Source organism: Mustelus asterias, chromosome 28, assembly GCF_964213995.1.
Source record: "Mustelus asterias chromosome 28, sMusAst1.hap1.1, whole genome shotgun sequence".
Taxonomy (NCBI): domain Eukaryota; kingdom Metazoa; phylum Chordata; class Chondrichthyes; order Carcharhiniformes; family Triakidae; genus Mustelus; species Mustelus asterias.
The window spans coordinates 20,114,866-20,129,595 of record NC_135828.1 but is presented as its reverse complement, the minus strand read 5'-3'; the positions used below and the strand labels follow the sequence as shown (position 1 = coordinate 20,129,595).

General features: G+C 47.0%; 1 protein-coding gene across 1 annotated transcript in view; it reads right to left on the bottom strand.

Annotated features, from left to right (window-relative positions):
* Positions 1–335: 335 nt before the first annotated feature.
* Positions 336–14,730, bottom strand: part of ptpn20 (protein tyrosine phosphatase non-receptor type 20) — a 322,568-nt gene continuing 308,173 nt past the window's right edge. The window contains exons 43-45 of the mRNA XM_078199281.1: positions 9,854–9,944; positions 2,966–3,297; positions 336–578 (exon numbers count right to left, since the gene is read on the bottom strand). Coding sequence (XP_078055407.1) covers positions 336–578; positions 2,966–3,297; positions 9,854–9,944 — 666 coding nt within the window. The remainder of the gene's footprint in view (positions 579–2,965; positions 3,298–9,853; positions 9,945–14,730) is intronic.

Genomic DNA, 14,730 nt, shown 5'->3' with positions numbered 1-14,730 from the left:
AAGCGCGCTCCATATGGAACACCAAGATGGAATGTGGCCTCCAGTAGGTGGTTGAACAGGCCATGAGGGAGTGGTAAGGGAGATGCAGTTTTAGCTCCATTCGAAATATCCAATGTTGTTTCTATAAAACAACTTTTTTTTGCCCACAGCATACAACAAACTATCTGATTTCACTCCCCGACAAAACACCCTGCCAGCAAACCTAATTTATTTATTTATTATTGTCACAAGTAGGCTTACATTAACACTGCAATGAAGTTACTGTGAAAATCCCCTGTCACCACACTCTGGCGCCTGTTCAGGTACACTGAGGGAGAATTTAGACAAATAGAAACCTACGCAGGAATATTTCCTTTACTTACACTGAGTTCTTTGTTGATCAGGCTCAGGAGTACATCAGTGCAGATCAGTACCCCGCTGCGTCCGATCCCGGCACTGCAGTGGACAACAATGGGTCCTCGATGGTGCACCTCCCGCATGTACAGAATGAAACGTACAAGCTCCTCCGATGAGTTTGGTGTGCCGTGATCAGGCCATGTGATAAATTTTAGATGTTTGACATAATGTACTTCTTCCGTCTGAAATAGGTAAAGGCACACTGAAATCAAACCATGGCCGAGCCTATTAGACATCATTGCAGAATGGCGTTTGATATCCCCGCTCATTGCACAACCATGCTCTTGGGTACTGCCCAGCCTCGGGTACTGCCCGACCTTGAATAGTGCCTGGTCTTGTGTACTGCCCGGCCTTGGGTACTGCCCACTCTGGGTACAGTCCAGCCTTGGGTACTGCCCGCACTAGGGTACTGCCCAGTCTTGGGTACTGCCCACTCTGGGTACAGTCCAGCCTTGGATACTGCCCACTCTGGGTACTGTCCAAACTTGGATACTGCCCACTCTGGGTACTGTCCAAACTTGGGTACTGCCCACTCTGGGTACTGTCCAAACTTGGATACTGCCCACTCTGGGTACTGTCCAAACTTGGATACTGCCCACTCTGGGTACAGTCCAGCCTTGGGTACTGCCCGCACTAGGGTACTGCCCAGCCTTGGGTACTGCCCACTCTGGGTACTATCCAGCCTTGGATACTGCCCACTCTTGGTACAGTCCAGCCTTGGGTACTGTCCAGCCTTGGGTACTGCCCACCCTGGGTACTGCCACACTTGGGTAATGCCCAGCCTTGGGTGAAAAAGTTTATTTTATTAGTGTCACAGGTAGGCTTACATTAACACTGCAATAAAGTTTCTGTGAAAATCCCCTAGTCGCCACACTCCGGCGCCTGTTCGGGTACACTGAGGGAGAATTTAGCATGGCCAATGCACCTAACCAGCATGTCTTTGGGCCGGGGGAGGAAACTGGAGCACCCGGAGGAAACCCACACAGACATGGGGAGAACGTGCACAGTCAGTGACTTAAGCAAGGAATCGAACCCAGCTCCCTGGAGCTATGAAGCAGCAGTGCTAACCACTGTGCCACCATGCCTGCCTGGCCTTGGGTACTCCACCCAAGGACCCTTCCTTGGTAGTGAGTCTGGTAGCAATTTAATCTGGAAGGGCTCCTCACCTGCTTTTCACCCGTACAAATTTTGCAAGCAGTTCCCCCCACTGAATATCAGTCCTGACCAGAAACACGGGCAGATTTCATATTGAGTGTCACATTGTTATCACACTGTTGACCGGGCTTGCATTAGCTGGAGCAGCAATGATCAGTAAATCGAACGTGGGCGTAGATTTGTACCGCTCGATACTGGGACCACACAGGGGAACGTACAACCAGAGCTTCCTTTCTGCTTAGCAATCACCCAGAATGGTATCAGTAGCTTTTTCTGAAGAACGAGGATATACAGCATAATGAATGTAACCCATCTCTGTAACCTTCTCTTTGTAGATCGTGAGGTATGTTTCTCATTGGAAACTAGGTCACTTACAGCTTGTATTTGTCGCCCGAGGAAATCAGCAACTATCTTCTTGTCACTGGGATGCAGTGAGGTTTTATTTCCACTCAGATTTCTCTACCAGTGTTAAAACTTAGCGATAGACTTCCCTATTCCTTTGTCCGAGCTCCCTGAATCTCCTAAACGCAGCAAAACTGGACTGCTAATCCGAACAAAACTGGACAAGAAGGATCCCGAACCAATCTTCCATATCTTTTTAATGGACAAAAAAGAACAGGCTCTCTTGCAGGCCATGGAATCTTACAGCACAGGAGGCCATTCAGTCCATCATATTGGTACCAGCTCTTAGGTAAAACTACCCAATTATTCCTACTCCTTCCCCATAACATATAAATTCGTCCCCTCGACTCTCTCTCGAGGATGTTGCTGTTGAATCTCCTTCCCAACCAGATCACAGTGTGTTTCAGATTATAACTGTGCGGAGGGACCTGGGTGTCCTTGTGCATGAATCGCAAAAAGGTGGTTTGCAGGTGCAGCAGGTGATTAAGAAGGCAAATGGAATTTTGTCCTTCATTGCTAGAGGGATGGAGTTTAAAAACAGGGAGGTTAGGTTGCAACTGTATAAGGTGCTGGTGAGGCCACACCTGGAGTACTGGGTACAGTTTTGGTCTCCTTACTTGAGAAAGGATATACTGGCACTGGAGGGGGTACAGAGGAGATTCACTAGGTTGATTCTGGAGTTGAGAGGGTTGGCTTATGAGGAGAGATTGAGTAGACTGAGGCTATACTGATTGGAATTCAGAAGAATGAGGGGAGATCTTATAGAAACATATAAGATTATGAAGGGAATAAATAGGATAAGGGGCGGCACGGTGGCACAGTGGTTAGCACTGCTGCTTCACAGCGCCAGGGACCCGGGTTTAATTCCCGGCTTGGGTCACTGTCTGTGTGGAGCTTGCACATTCTCCCCGTGTCTGCGTGGGTTTCCTCCGTGTGCTCTAACCAAATGTAAATCTGTGGAAAGAAAGAAATGTGCTCAGTAACTATTTTCTAATTCTGTTTAATTCCTTACCTCGCTGTCTGTCATCCTCAGGGCACTTATTTCGAAAGAATCCAACATCTGGTGATTTTCCAACATGAGGTGGTACTTGTGAACGCTGGTCGGTTTGTACATTTTGTCAGGCCAGTACCTGTGACACTTGACCTTTCCCCGCTCGTGTTCAAGGGTCATCATAGCGATGACGTCAGCTTTGTTTTCCCAGATCATTTGCCAAAAGTCGTTGGTGGTGCCAGGCAGTGGTCCTTGGCAGGCGATGTATAAGTGCTCCTCGGAGCCGACGGGCATCCGAATGTAACTGGCATTGATGTAGCCATGGCCCTCGATAGGGACCCGGGTTCGGTCATCTGAAGTTGTGGAAAACAATGCATTTTAAACAGCGGTGACTGAGCTCATTGAAGTTGTAGGAAATACAGCACAGTAGCAGGTCCACACCTTTCGCCATCTCATCCTGTCAACATCCTTTCCCCCTCCTGTATTCATTGGACTTTCCCATCAATAAATCTACGCTTGTGGGTCAGCATGGTGACACAGTGGTTAGCACTGCTGCCTCACCGCGCCAGGGACTCGGGTTCCATTCCAGCCTTGGGTCACTGTCTGTGTGGAGTTTGTACATTCTCCCCGTGTCTGTGTGGGTTTCCTCCGGGTGCTCCGGTCCGTCCCACAGTCCAAAAGACATGCTGGTTAGGTGGATTGGCCATGTTAAATTGCCCCTTAGTGTCTAAAGGTGTGTAGGTTAGGTAGATTGGCCATGTAAATTGCCCCCCAGTGTCCAAAAATGTGTAGGTTAGGTTAATGGGCCATGATAAATTGCTCCTTAGTGTCCAAAGATGTGCAGGTTAGGGGAATTGGCCATGATAAGTTACCCTTTATTATCAGGGGACTAGCAGGGTAAAAACGTGAGGTTACGGGGATAGGGCCTGGGTGGGATTATTGTCGGTGCAGGCTCAATGGGCTGAATGGCCTCTTTCTGCCGTGTAGGGATTCTATGATTTTATTCACCTCCTCTACTCCTTGCAGTAATGAGCTCCACATTATAACTACTCTCTTGGTAAAGAAGTTTTTCCTGAATTCCTTATTGGATTAATTAGTGACTATTTTAAATTTTAAGCCTTTAGTGTTACTCTTCCCCATTAGGGGGTAACATCTTTGCTTGAATCTCCTGATATTCTTCAAGTTTGCAATTCTTAGAATCCTCCTCCTCCACAGAAAAGCCCCTCGGCCAGTTCCAATACTTCCTATCAGGGCTCAACTTTTAGCTTGTCAACTTTGGATTTTGACATTTCCCCTCCATCTTAAACTGACCCCCTTTCACCATCGTCCCAGATGACCATAGGCTGCTCTCCCCTTTGACGGGGAGAGCTGACCCGGTGGTACTTTAACCTGAGGTTCACCACACCCCAGGCAAGGGGCAAGGTTGAGAAGGATGGATACCATCAGCCGGTACGGGAATTGGACCCACGCTGTTGGTGCCACTGTCGCAAACCAGCTGTCCCGCCAACTGAGCTAAACCGACTCTCAATATCCCATATATGTATTCCTCAATGCAACACACCCCCGCCCCCGCATACACCCTCTCACACCAGGTCGTCTGTTTGTTCTTATTGTTGCAGTTTCTACAGCTTTAACACATTCTCCCTCCACTGCAACCAAAAGAGAAAATGCTGGAAAATCTCAGCAGGTCTGGCAGCATCTGTAAGGAGAGAAAAGAGCTGACGTTTCGAGTCCGGATGACCCTTTGTCAAAGCTAAAAGGCCAAAGGGTCATCTGGACTCGAAACGTCAGCTCTTTTCTCTCCTCACAGATGCTGCCAGACCTGCTGAGATTTTCCAGCATTTTCTCTTTTGGTCTCCCTCTTTTCAGTTCTGACGAAGAGTCTACGGACGTGATCTTACCGGCCGTTCACGCCACGCTCCCGCCGCGGCGAGGTCGGAGAATTTAGCGGCCAACCAAACCTCCATTCACTGCGGCAGGATGGGAAAATCCCACCGATGTGAACAGTGGTAAGAATCCAGCCAATGACTCGAAACATTAACTCTGTCTCCTGCTAGATGCTGGCAGAACTGTTGAGTTTTTCTGGCATCCTCTGCTCTTGTTCCAATCTTTACCTTCATTATTCTCCTTTCTCCTTGGAGAGACGTAGGATGAGAGGAGACCTAATAGAGGTATATAAGATGTTGAGAGGCATAGATCGGGTGGACTCGCAGAGGCTTTTTCCCAGGGTGGAAATGGCTGCTACGAGAGGACACAGGTTTAAGGTGCTGGGGGGTAGGTACAGGGGAAATGTTAGGGGGAAGTTTTTCACACAGAGGGTGGTGGGCGAGTGGAATCGGCTGTGGTGGAGGCAAACTCAATAGGGTCTTTTAAGAGACTCCTGGATGGGTACATGGGACTTAATAGGATGGAGGGTTATAGGTAGGCCTAAAAGGTAGGGATATGTTCAGCACAACTTGTGGGGCCGAAGGGCCTGTTTTGTGCTGTAGTTTTTCTATGTTTCTATTATAATCCAGAGACCAGAGCTATGAGCTGTAATCTGAGTGTGGTCTGACCCAAGTTAGGCAAACCTTCCACACATCTCTGTTTTTCTTTGTAATTCCTCTCAAAATGAGTCTCAATGCCTGGTTTACTCTTTTTTTTAATGAATTCATTAACCTGCACTGCTACTTGTAGAGAGCACAATTGCAGAGATCATGTGAGTTGCAGAGTTAGATCAAGAAGGTTCGAGATAGGGGAAGGTGAGAGAATGGATAGATCTAAATGCGAGGTGGTGAATTTTAAAATTGAGTAGCTTGCAACTTGAGTTTTCAAAGTTTTTGAAAGTTTATTTATTAGTGTCACAAGTGAGGCTTACATTAACACTGCAATGAAGTTACTGTGAAAATCCCCTAGTGGCCACACTCCGGCGCCTGTTCGGGTACGCTGAGGGAGAATTTAGTACGGCCAATTCACCTAACCAGCATGTCTTTCAGACTGTGGGAGGAAACTGGAGCACCCGGAGGAAATCCACGCAGACACGGGGAGAACGTGCAGACTCCGCACAGACAGTGACCCAAGCCATGAATTGAACTCAGGTCCCTGGCGCTGTGAGACAGCAGTGCTAACCACTGTGCCACCGTGCCGAGTCAACGTAGGTCATTGGTGTGAAGTTCCTGGGGCAAAAACAGGTATGTTTTCAGCCAGAGATATTTAGAATTAGAACTGCCCGAGCTGTGAAACATGGACCCTTTATTATCTCTCCCTAGCAGACTCCCTCTGCTGGTACATGTACTTATGGTAGTCTCAAGTGAACAAAATGCAATTTTTCATACACTACAAGTGGGCACTGGGATGACGGGTGAAAGAGAATTAGGAAGCAGGTAGCAAAGATTTAATTTTTTGTTAATTCATTCATGGGACATGGAAGTCACTGGCTGGGCCAGCATTTATTGCCCATTCCTAGTTGCCGTTGGAGGGCAGTTGAAAGTCAACCACATTGCTGTGGCTCTGGAGTCACATGTAGGCCAGACCGGGTAAGGACGGCAGATTTCCTTCCCTAAAGGACATTAGTGAACCAGATGGGTTTTTCCGACAACCGACAATGGTTTCATGGTCATCAGTAGATTCTTAATTCCAGATATTTGTTATTGAATTCAAATTCTACCATCTGCCGTGGCGGGATTCGAACCCGGGTCCCCAGAACATTAGCTGAGTTACTGGATTAATAGCCGAGGGGTAAATACCACCGCCTTCCCTTGAGTTAACCTCAAGGGTACAGTCTCCTGAGCTTTTGTGTAACACACCTGAATGATGTTATCGGATATAAAAACTGTTAAAGAAATGCTGTAAAAATCCAGAAATCAAACACAGAGTTAATCTTTGAAATGTTATTTAAGTTAGAATTCGACAGAATTTGTTCTGATTCCTTCGGTTGTGTCATCCTGCATTTGTTACATAAAAACGTAGGAATCGGTCGATGAAAAAAGGAGCAAGGCCCATCTATCTGCCTTCCCCCATCCTGGTAGTCATAGGGTATGTTGAGAATGGAATTATTGACTAATCATTACAATTCATCTCAATCAGTTAGTTTATTACAGACTCAGATAGGAGCAGGCAATGGCCTAGTGGTATTATCACTAGGCTATTAATCCAGAAACTCAGCAAATGTTGTGGGGATCTGGGTTCGAATCCCGCCATGGCAGATGTTGGAATTTGAATTCAGTAAAAAAAATATCTAGAATTAAGAATCTACCGATGATCATGAAACCATTGTCAGAAAACCCATCTGGTTCACTCAAGTCCATTACAGAAGGGAATCTGCCGTCCTTACCCGGTCTGGCCTATATGTGACTCCAGAGCCACAGCAATGTGGTTGACTCCCAACTGCCCTTGGGCAACTAGGGATGGGCAATAAATGCTGGCCCTGCCCATGTCCCACGAATGAATAAAAAAAGACATGAGACAAGGAAAGCCCCAGTGGTGGAAAGCTTTAGTAACCACATGATTTTCATTTATACAGCGCTTTTCACCACCTCCGCATATCTCAAGGTGTTCTACAACTAATGATGTGTTTTTGAAGTAAAGCGTCGGAAGCACAGCAGCAGATTTGTGCACAGCAAGCTCCCACAAACAGCAATGAGATAATGAACAGGTAATCCATGCTTTAGTGATGTTGACCGAGGGATAAATATTGGCTACAACACTGGGGATAATTAACCCTCCCACTCATAGAAATCATAGAAACCCTACAGTGCAGAAGGAGGCCATTCGGCCCATCGAGTCTGCACCGACTACAATCCCACCCAGGCCCTACCCCCACATATTTACCCGCTAATCCCTCTAACGTACACATCCCAGGACTCTAAGGGGCAATTTTAGCATGGCCAATCAACCTAACCCGCACATCTTTGGACTGTGGGAGGAAACTGGAGCACCCGGAGGAAACCCACGCAGACACGAGGAGAATGTGCAAACTCCACACAGACAGTGACCCGAGCATCGAACCCGGGACCCTGGAGCTGTGAAGCAGCAGTGCTAACCACTGTGCTACCGTGCCGCCCACTCTTCTCTGAAATAGTGCCGCATCTATGTGCAAGGGCAATATGATGTCTCATCTGAAAGATAACATCGACAACAATGCAGCACTCCCTCAGTACTGCACTGGAGTGCCAAACTAGAGTTTTGTGTACAAGCCCTGGCAGTGGGACCTGTACCCACAACCTTTGAACTTGGTGACTGACAAAGGCCTGAAGTTACCCATTCCTTCCCAGCATGCTACGCTTACCGCATACATTATATCTCAAATTATGTGATTTTCCAATGCCTTTTTGCTATTCCAATTCTCTTCCCGCACCTAGTGATGCACTAAGTCAGACTTTTGTCTGTTTCCATGGCTAGTAATTCCCGGAACAGGTCGCTAGTCTGTCATCAGGGGGCTTATAGCTTGAGGGGCGCCACTCCACATCAAGCGTGGCTGACCAGGAGTCTCTCCCGCTCTTACTGCCAGCCATTGGCGTGTTTGGAAGGATTTTGCACGTTGACACTCGACCTGTTTGGCCGCGTTATGAACGCACCTTCCTCGGCCATCAAGTCCTGGGGTGGGACTCGAACCCGGAGCTGCTGGCTCAGAGGCAGGGACGCTAACCCACTGCGTCACAAGACCTTCCTTCTCACTCTAGCAGTATTTTTCCCCCTAGTTTGTGTTGTGTGTTACTGTAAACTGCCTACCCATTTCTCCTGCACGGATTGTGACTGGGCCTTGTTGTAAACCAGGCTGGGAGGGAGTCCTCCCTCAAGACAGCCAGAATTCCCGTCATTCAGATGATGTTATGTCCGTGTGGAGATTTATCTGATGGCGGCGGCGAGCTCTGAAAGCTCTGCGCCACAGTGGGCGGCACGGTGGCACAGTGGTTAGCACAGGGACCTGGGTTCGATTCCCAGCTTGGGTCACTGTCTGTGTGTGTGGAGTTTGCGCATTCTCCCCATGTCTGCGTGGGTTTCCTCCGGGTGCTCCCATTTCCTTCCACAGTCCAAAGATGTGCGGGTTAGGTGGATTGGCCATGCTAAATTGCCCCGAAGCGTCAGGGGGACTAGCTAGGGTAAATGCATGGGGTTATGGGGATGGGGCCTGGGTGGGATTGTGGTCGTTGCAGGCCCGATGGACCGATTGGCCTCCTTCTGCACTGAAGGGATTCTATAGATTCTCTGATTAATTCTGAATTTACAGCCCCATCCCCGAAGCCTCCACCCCTTTGTATTTGCTGCAGATATTACAGGGGAAGGGGGGAGATCAGGATATCGAATTTGTTGATCAGCCCATGATCAAAGTGAATGGCAGAGGAAGCTCGAAGGGCCGAAAGGCCTCCTCCTGCTTCTAGCTTCTATGTTTCTATTACATTTTCCTCTTTATCTGAATCTTGACATCCCTTAATTTGAAAACTTAACAACAAATCAAAGACAAATTTGCATTCATGTAGCTCCTTCCACATCTTCGGGCCATCCCAACTCACTTAAAAGCCAAATTAAGTGACGTCACTGCCGCCATGTTGGAGCCAATCTGTGCACAGCAAGCTCCCATAAACGGCAGTGGAGTTGATGACTGGATAATCTGTTTTGAGGTAATCTGTTGGTTGAGGGAGAAATGAGAAGGTTGGACACTGGAAGGACTCCCTTGCTGCTCTTTAAGAGTTGCTGTGGTAGTCTTTGACATTCAGTTGGGTCGGCAATGGTCCCCTGCTCACCCTCTTCACCTGAATTGTTGGAGCTGTAGGGATTGTCCAGAGGACTTATGGTTCTCATGTGTCAACCTCACTGATCTTTGGCACCCAAAGCAATTGTGCTCAAAGTCAGTTGACAGGATAAACGCAAGCCGTTGCATGAGATGGAATCCTGGTTTGTGAGAGTGTTTGTTCCAGTGAATTTACTTACAGGGCAGGATGTCTCTATATCTGTTCTTTTCCCTGTTTTCTGGTGCTTTTCCCACTATACAGTCATCAACGGGTTTCAGGTGTTCCAATGCCTTGAAGAGAGAGGAAGAGGTGTGACAGATGTAAACACAACAGTTCACTAAATGGGCTATTATGGTTCACTATTATGGATGGCATGGTGGCACAGTGGTTAGCACTGCTGCTTCACAGCACCAGGGACCCTGGTTTGATTCCCGATTTGGGTCACTGTTTATGTGGAGTTTGCACGTTCTCCCCGTGTCTGCGTGGGTTTCCTCCAGATGCCCTGGTTTCCTCCCACAGTCTGAGAGATGTGCTGGTTAGGTGCATTGACCCGAACAGGCGCCAGAGTGTAGCGACTAGGGGAATTTAACTTCATTGCAGTGTTAATGTAAGCCTTATTTGGGATTAATAAACTTTAACTTTAAATGTTAAATGGCAAAAATTTGTTTTTGGGAGGTCGGTTGAGGGTTAAGTATTGTCCAGAACACCAGGGAGAACCTCCCTGCTCTTTGATATAGTGCCGTGGAGTTTTTTTCTTACATATATCCAAGCCGGCAGACTTAATGCCTCATCCACAAGGGGGTACCTCTGACAGTGCAGCTCTCCATCAATACTGCAATGGAATTTCAGCCTTGATTTTTCAAGTTAAGCCCAAGCGTTGGCCTTGAACCTGGAACCTTGTTTTTATTTTATTCATTCATGGGATGTGGGCGTTGCTGGCTGAGCCAGTATTTATTGACCATCCCTGAAGGCATTTAAGAGTCAACCTGGATCTGGAGTCACATGTCAGCCAGACCAGGTAAGGATAGCAGATTTCCTTCCCCAATGGACATTAGTGAATCAGATGGGTTTTTAACGGCAATCGACAATTGTTTCATCCGTTAAGACTTAATTCCAGATTTTTATTGAATTCAAGTTGCGCCACCTGCCATGGTGGGATTTGAACCTGTGTTCCCAGAGCATTACCCTGGATTACTAGCCCAATGACAATACCACTACGCCACTGCCTCCTCTACCAACGGAGCCGCAGCTGATAACCTCAGTGAAAATATTCAATAAAATAAAAACTAAAGTAAATTTAAATGAACTAATTCTAAATAAAAATCTCAAAAGACTCTTCAGATAACATTAAACCACCCATCCATGATAGAAACTTTTCACAGAGCGAGAGAGAGAGAAAGATCTGCATTATTGATGCCTCTCTATCACACATTTGACCCACTAATGGAAAACTGTGCGCTGAGTAAGGACACCAGCCTTGATTATTCGGCCTTCGTCCGTTTGATCAGGGTGAGGAGAGAAATGTTTTCGCCACGACTCAAAGTTGTCCATCAAACAACAGAGTTCAAAGCCACAATTTAACAAATGTTTTGCTCGACATCCTATTGATAAAACGTGAACAGGTCTGGCCCCAACCTCTTGCCAAAGAGTTTAAAGATGTGTATTTTTCAACTGAACGATGTGGGCACAGGCTTTTGAAACATGACACTGGTTTTCGATAGATTAGCCATTTAGAGGTAGCGGCACGCCTTCCTTTGTTGCGACATGCCACCAGTTTGAACCTTGACATCTTTCTTTCAACCAACCTAGAGCTGATGGGAGACCTCTTTTGTAGATGAAAGACATCAACTCAGGCCTACACTTTTCCATCAAGGACAGGAGAGTTTCATTTCTGAGGTACGATTGGATAGGCTGGGCTTGTTTTGTTCTGATGTGGAGATGCCGGCGTTGGACTGGTGTAAACACAGTAAGAAGTCTCACAACAACTCACAACAACTTTAATCTGGTGTTGTGAGACTTCTTACTTGTTTTGTTCTCCAGGGGGAACCCAGTTGAAGTATGTAAAACATTGAGATAGAGTGGATAATGGAAGGCCCTAATCCCCTTAGTTGTGGGGGTCCATAACCGTGATTTAGGGTAACAGGTAGAAGGTTTGGAGGGGGTTCAAGAGGAATTCACTGCCTTAACATGTGGTAGGGCATAAATGGGGAGGCAGTGGCATAGTGGTATTGTCACTGGACTAGTGACCCAGAGCAAGACCCGGGTACCCGGGTTCAAATCCTGCCACAGCAGATAGTGAAATTTGAATTCAATAAAATAATCTGGAATTAAAAGTCTAATGATAACCATTGTCGATTGTCGGAAAAACCCATCTGGTTCACTAATGCTCTTTAGGGAAGGAAATCTGTCATCCTTACCTGGTCTGGCCTACATGTGACTCCAGCAATGTGGTTGATTCTTAAATGCCCCGATAAAATGGAGGGCAGTTAGGGATGGACAATCAATGCTGGGTCCAGCCAGCGAAGCTCACCTCGCATAAATGAATTTTAAAAAGCCACTCATAACATTGAAAAAGCACTTGGATATGCATTTGAAGTGACGTAACCTACAAGGCTACGGACCAAGAGCTAGAAAGTGGGATCAGGCTGGATGGCTACTTGTTGAACAGCATGGTTACAATGGGCTGAATAGCCTCCCTCCTTGCGGCATACTTCCATGATTCTATTTAAATTCTTTATTGGCGCAATTTTCTTAAAATGTAGTGCAGAGATCCTTATGGATTGAAACAAGATGGCTTCCAAATCTTCTCTGCTTCTGGCAATTGGGTTGCCATAGCAACGCACAGTCTCCTAGCTTTTCCCGACATTTTAAGGCCTAATCTATCTTGAGCGACAAGCTCAGTCCTGCCTCGTTTGCACCCAGGACCAGCTAGCTCCCAGTCTGGCACTCAACCACTCTGAACTCTTTGAGTCGCAGTAGCGATCTTCACCCTGAAGTGAAAATGCAATGGACAGGAACGAGATGGGAAGAGGAACTTGAAAGGGCAGCAGGGCAGGCCACAGATATCAGTAAATCTGAAGAGGGACTTTGGCATCATGACGAGGAACCAAGGAGAAAAATAAGGGGGTATCAGTTGACAAATTGAAGGGAGCTGGTTGGCATGATATCAGGATCGGTGAGGTAATGGCCTAGTGGTATCATCACTAGACTAATGTTCTGGGGATCTGGATTCGAATCCCGCCACGGCAGATGGTGGGATTTGGATTCAATAAAAAAAATCTGGAATTAACAATCTACTGATGACCATGAAACAATTGTTGGAAAAACCCATGTGGTTCACTAATGTCCTTTAGGGAAGGAAATCTGCCGTCCTTACCTGCTCTGGCCTACATGTGACTCCAGAGCCACAGCAATGTGGTTGACTCTCAACTGCCCTCAGGCAACTAGGGATGGGCAATAAATTCTGGCCCAGCCAGCGACGCCCATGTCCCACAAATGAATAAAAAGAAAAGGATCAAGCCACGTATCAAAACAAATTACTGCGGATGCTGGAATCTGAAAGAAAATGCTGGAAAATCTCAGCAGGTCTGGCAGCATCTGTAAGGAGAGAAAGGGGGCTGATGTTTCGAGTCCAGATTACCCTTTGTCAAAGCATTGTAATGTATTTAAACCCTGCATTTGAAGTATGGACAGTCTGTCTACAATACAGGAAATGTTCCCTGAATGTGTTTGACTTTCCAGTGACTGATAAACAGTGTGTTCTGGAGTCGATGAACAGCGTAGGCTGCGTTTCTATTTCCCATGATCAAACACATAGCATCATGGGTTTGTCGTGTAGGTTTCTCAATTGATAGTTCTTCACATTGGATTAACAAGGTGTCCAACAACACCCGGTGATACAGACCGACAGTGTTGACTGCTGCAGGGGGGAATGTCAGAATCCAAACAGCAGAATCCAGCAGACAAATTCCCCAGCACTGATACGCTGGCAAAGCTCTCAAATATCCCGACATCCAGCTGCATTTGAGCATAATGTCCATCGGGGAATAATTCAATCCCAAAATCTGGATGGGCACAAGGTCGTCACAATTGTCACTGTGCCGCTGCTCATTTGTATTCTAACCTCGTCTTTTTAAAAAAAAATAAAACGATAAGAGGCAACAAAATGCTAAGTCACACTGTCCTTTCTCATTCAGCATCGTTGAATTAATTGCATGTGAAGTCTAAAGAGGCAGTTTCCTTCTTCTTTGCTCCACTTGCCACTCGGGAGACACTTGGCTCGCAGCCCACGATGACATCTCAGCTGAACTGGAACAGATTGGCTCCGATTCCGAACCTGACCCCGGCTGGCGCTTCCCATTTTCTTTGCCTCAGCAGCCGCCCACCAGCTTGCCCGACTCTGTCCCACCTCTCGCCGCCACCCCCTCCATCCAGCCCGGTGCCTGATTAGCACCGCACGCTCGGTGCCCAGCCAGGGCCGCAGGGGTGAGCGAGGCCCTTTCGGTGGCGTGAACCGCAAGGGCGAGAACACATCTGTCACTGAGGGACAATTTGCCTCGTGTCTTTTTGGATTGGATCTCCCTGGTCAGCCTCGGAAACGCGCATTAGATTAAAGACATGTTACTAATGCCTGTTTAAATTCAAGGCAATATTACTTCTCGCTCTCTGACACAGCTGTGCGCTGTGCCATCAGATGCCCAGATTTAAAGGACCCTTTGGCTTCCAGTGATTACACAATGAAGTGCATTTACATGATTATTTTTAGAAAATAACCCTTCTGCTATTCAATGCTTGCGGCAGAGGTTGTACACACTGGACATTATAGAACAATATTCCACACCTCTATTCATTACCATTATCTGCTTCTGTGCTTAATTCTTTTAACTCGATTATCAATTTTAATGCTAAATATAAGCAAAACTCAAAAATGGGGAAGAGATTTTGTTGTGATAATGCTCACTGTAAGATTCATAGAATCGTAGAGTCCCGACAGTGCAGAAGGAGGCCATTCAGCCCATCGAGTTAGAATGACTCTCTGAAAGAGCCTCTTACCCAGAACCGCCCCCCCCCCCCCCC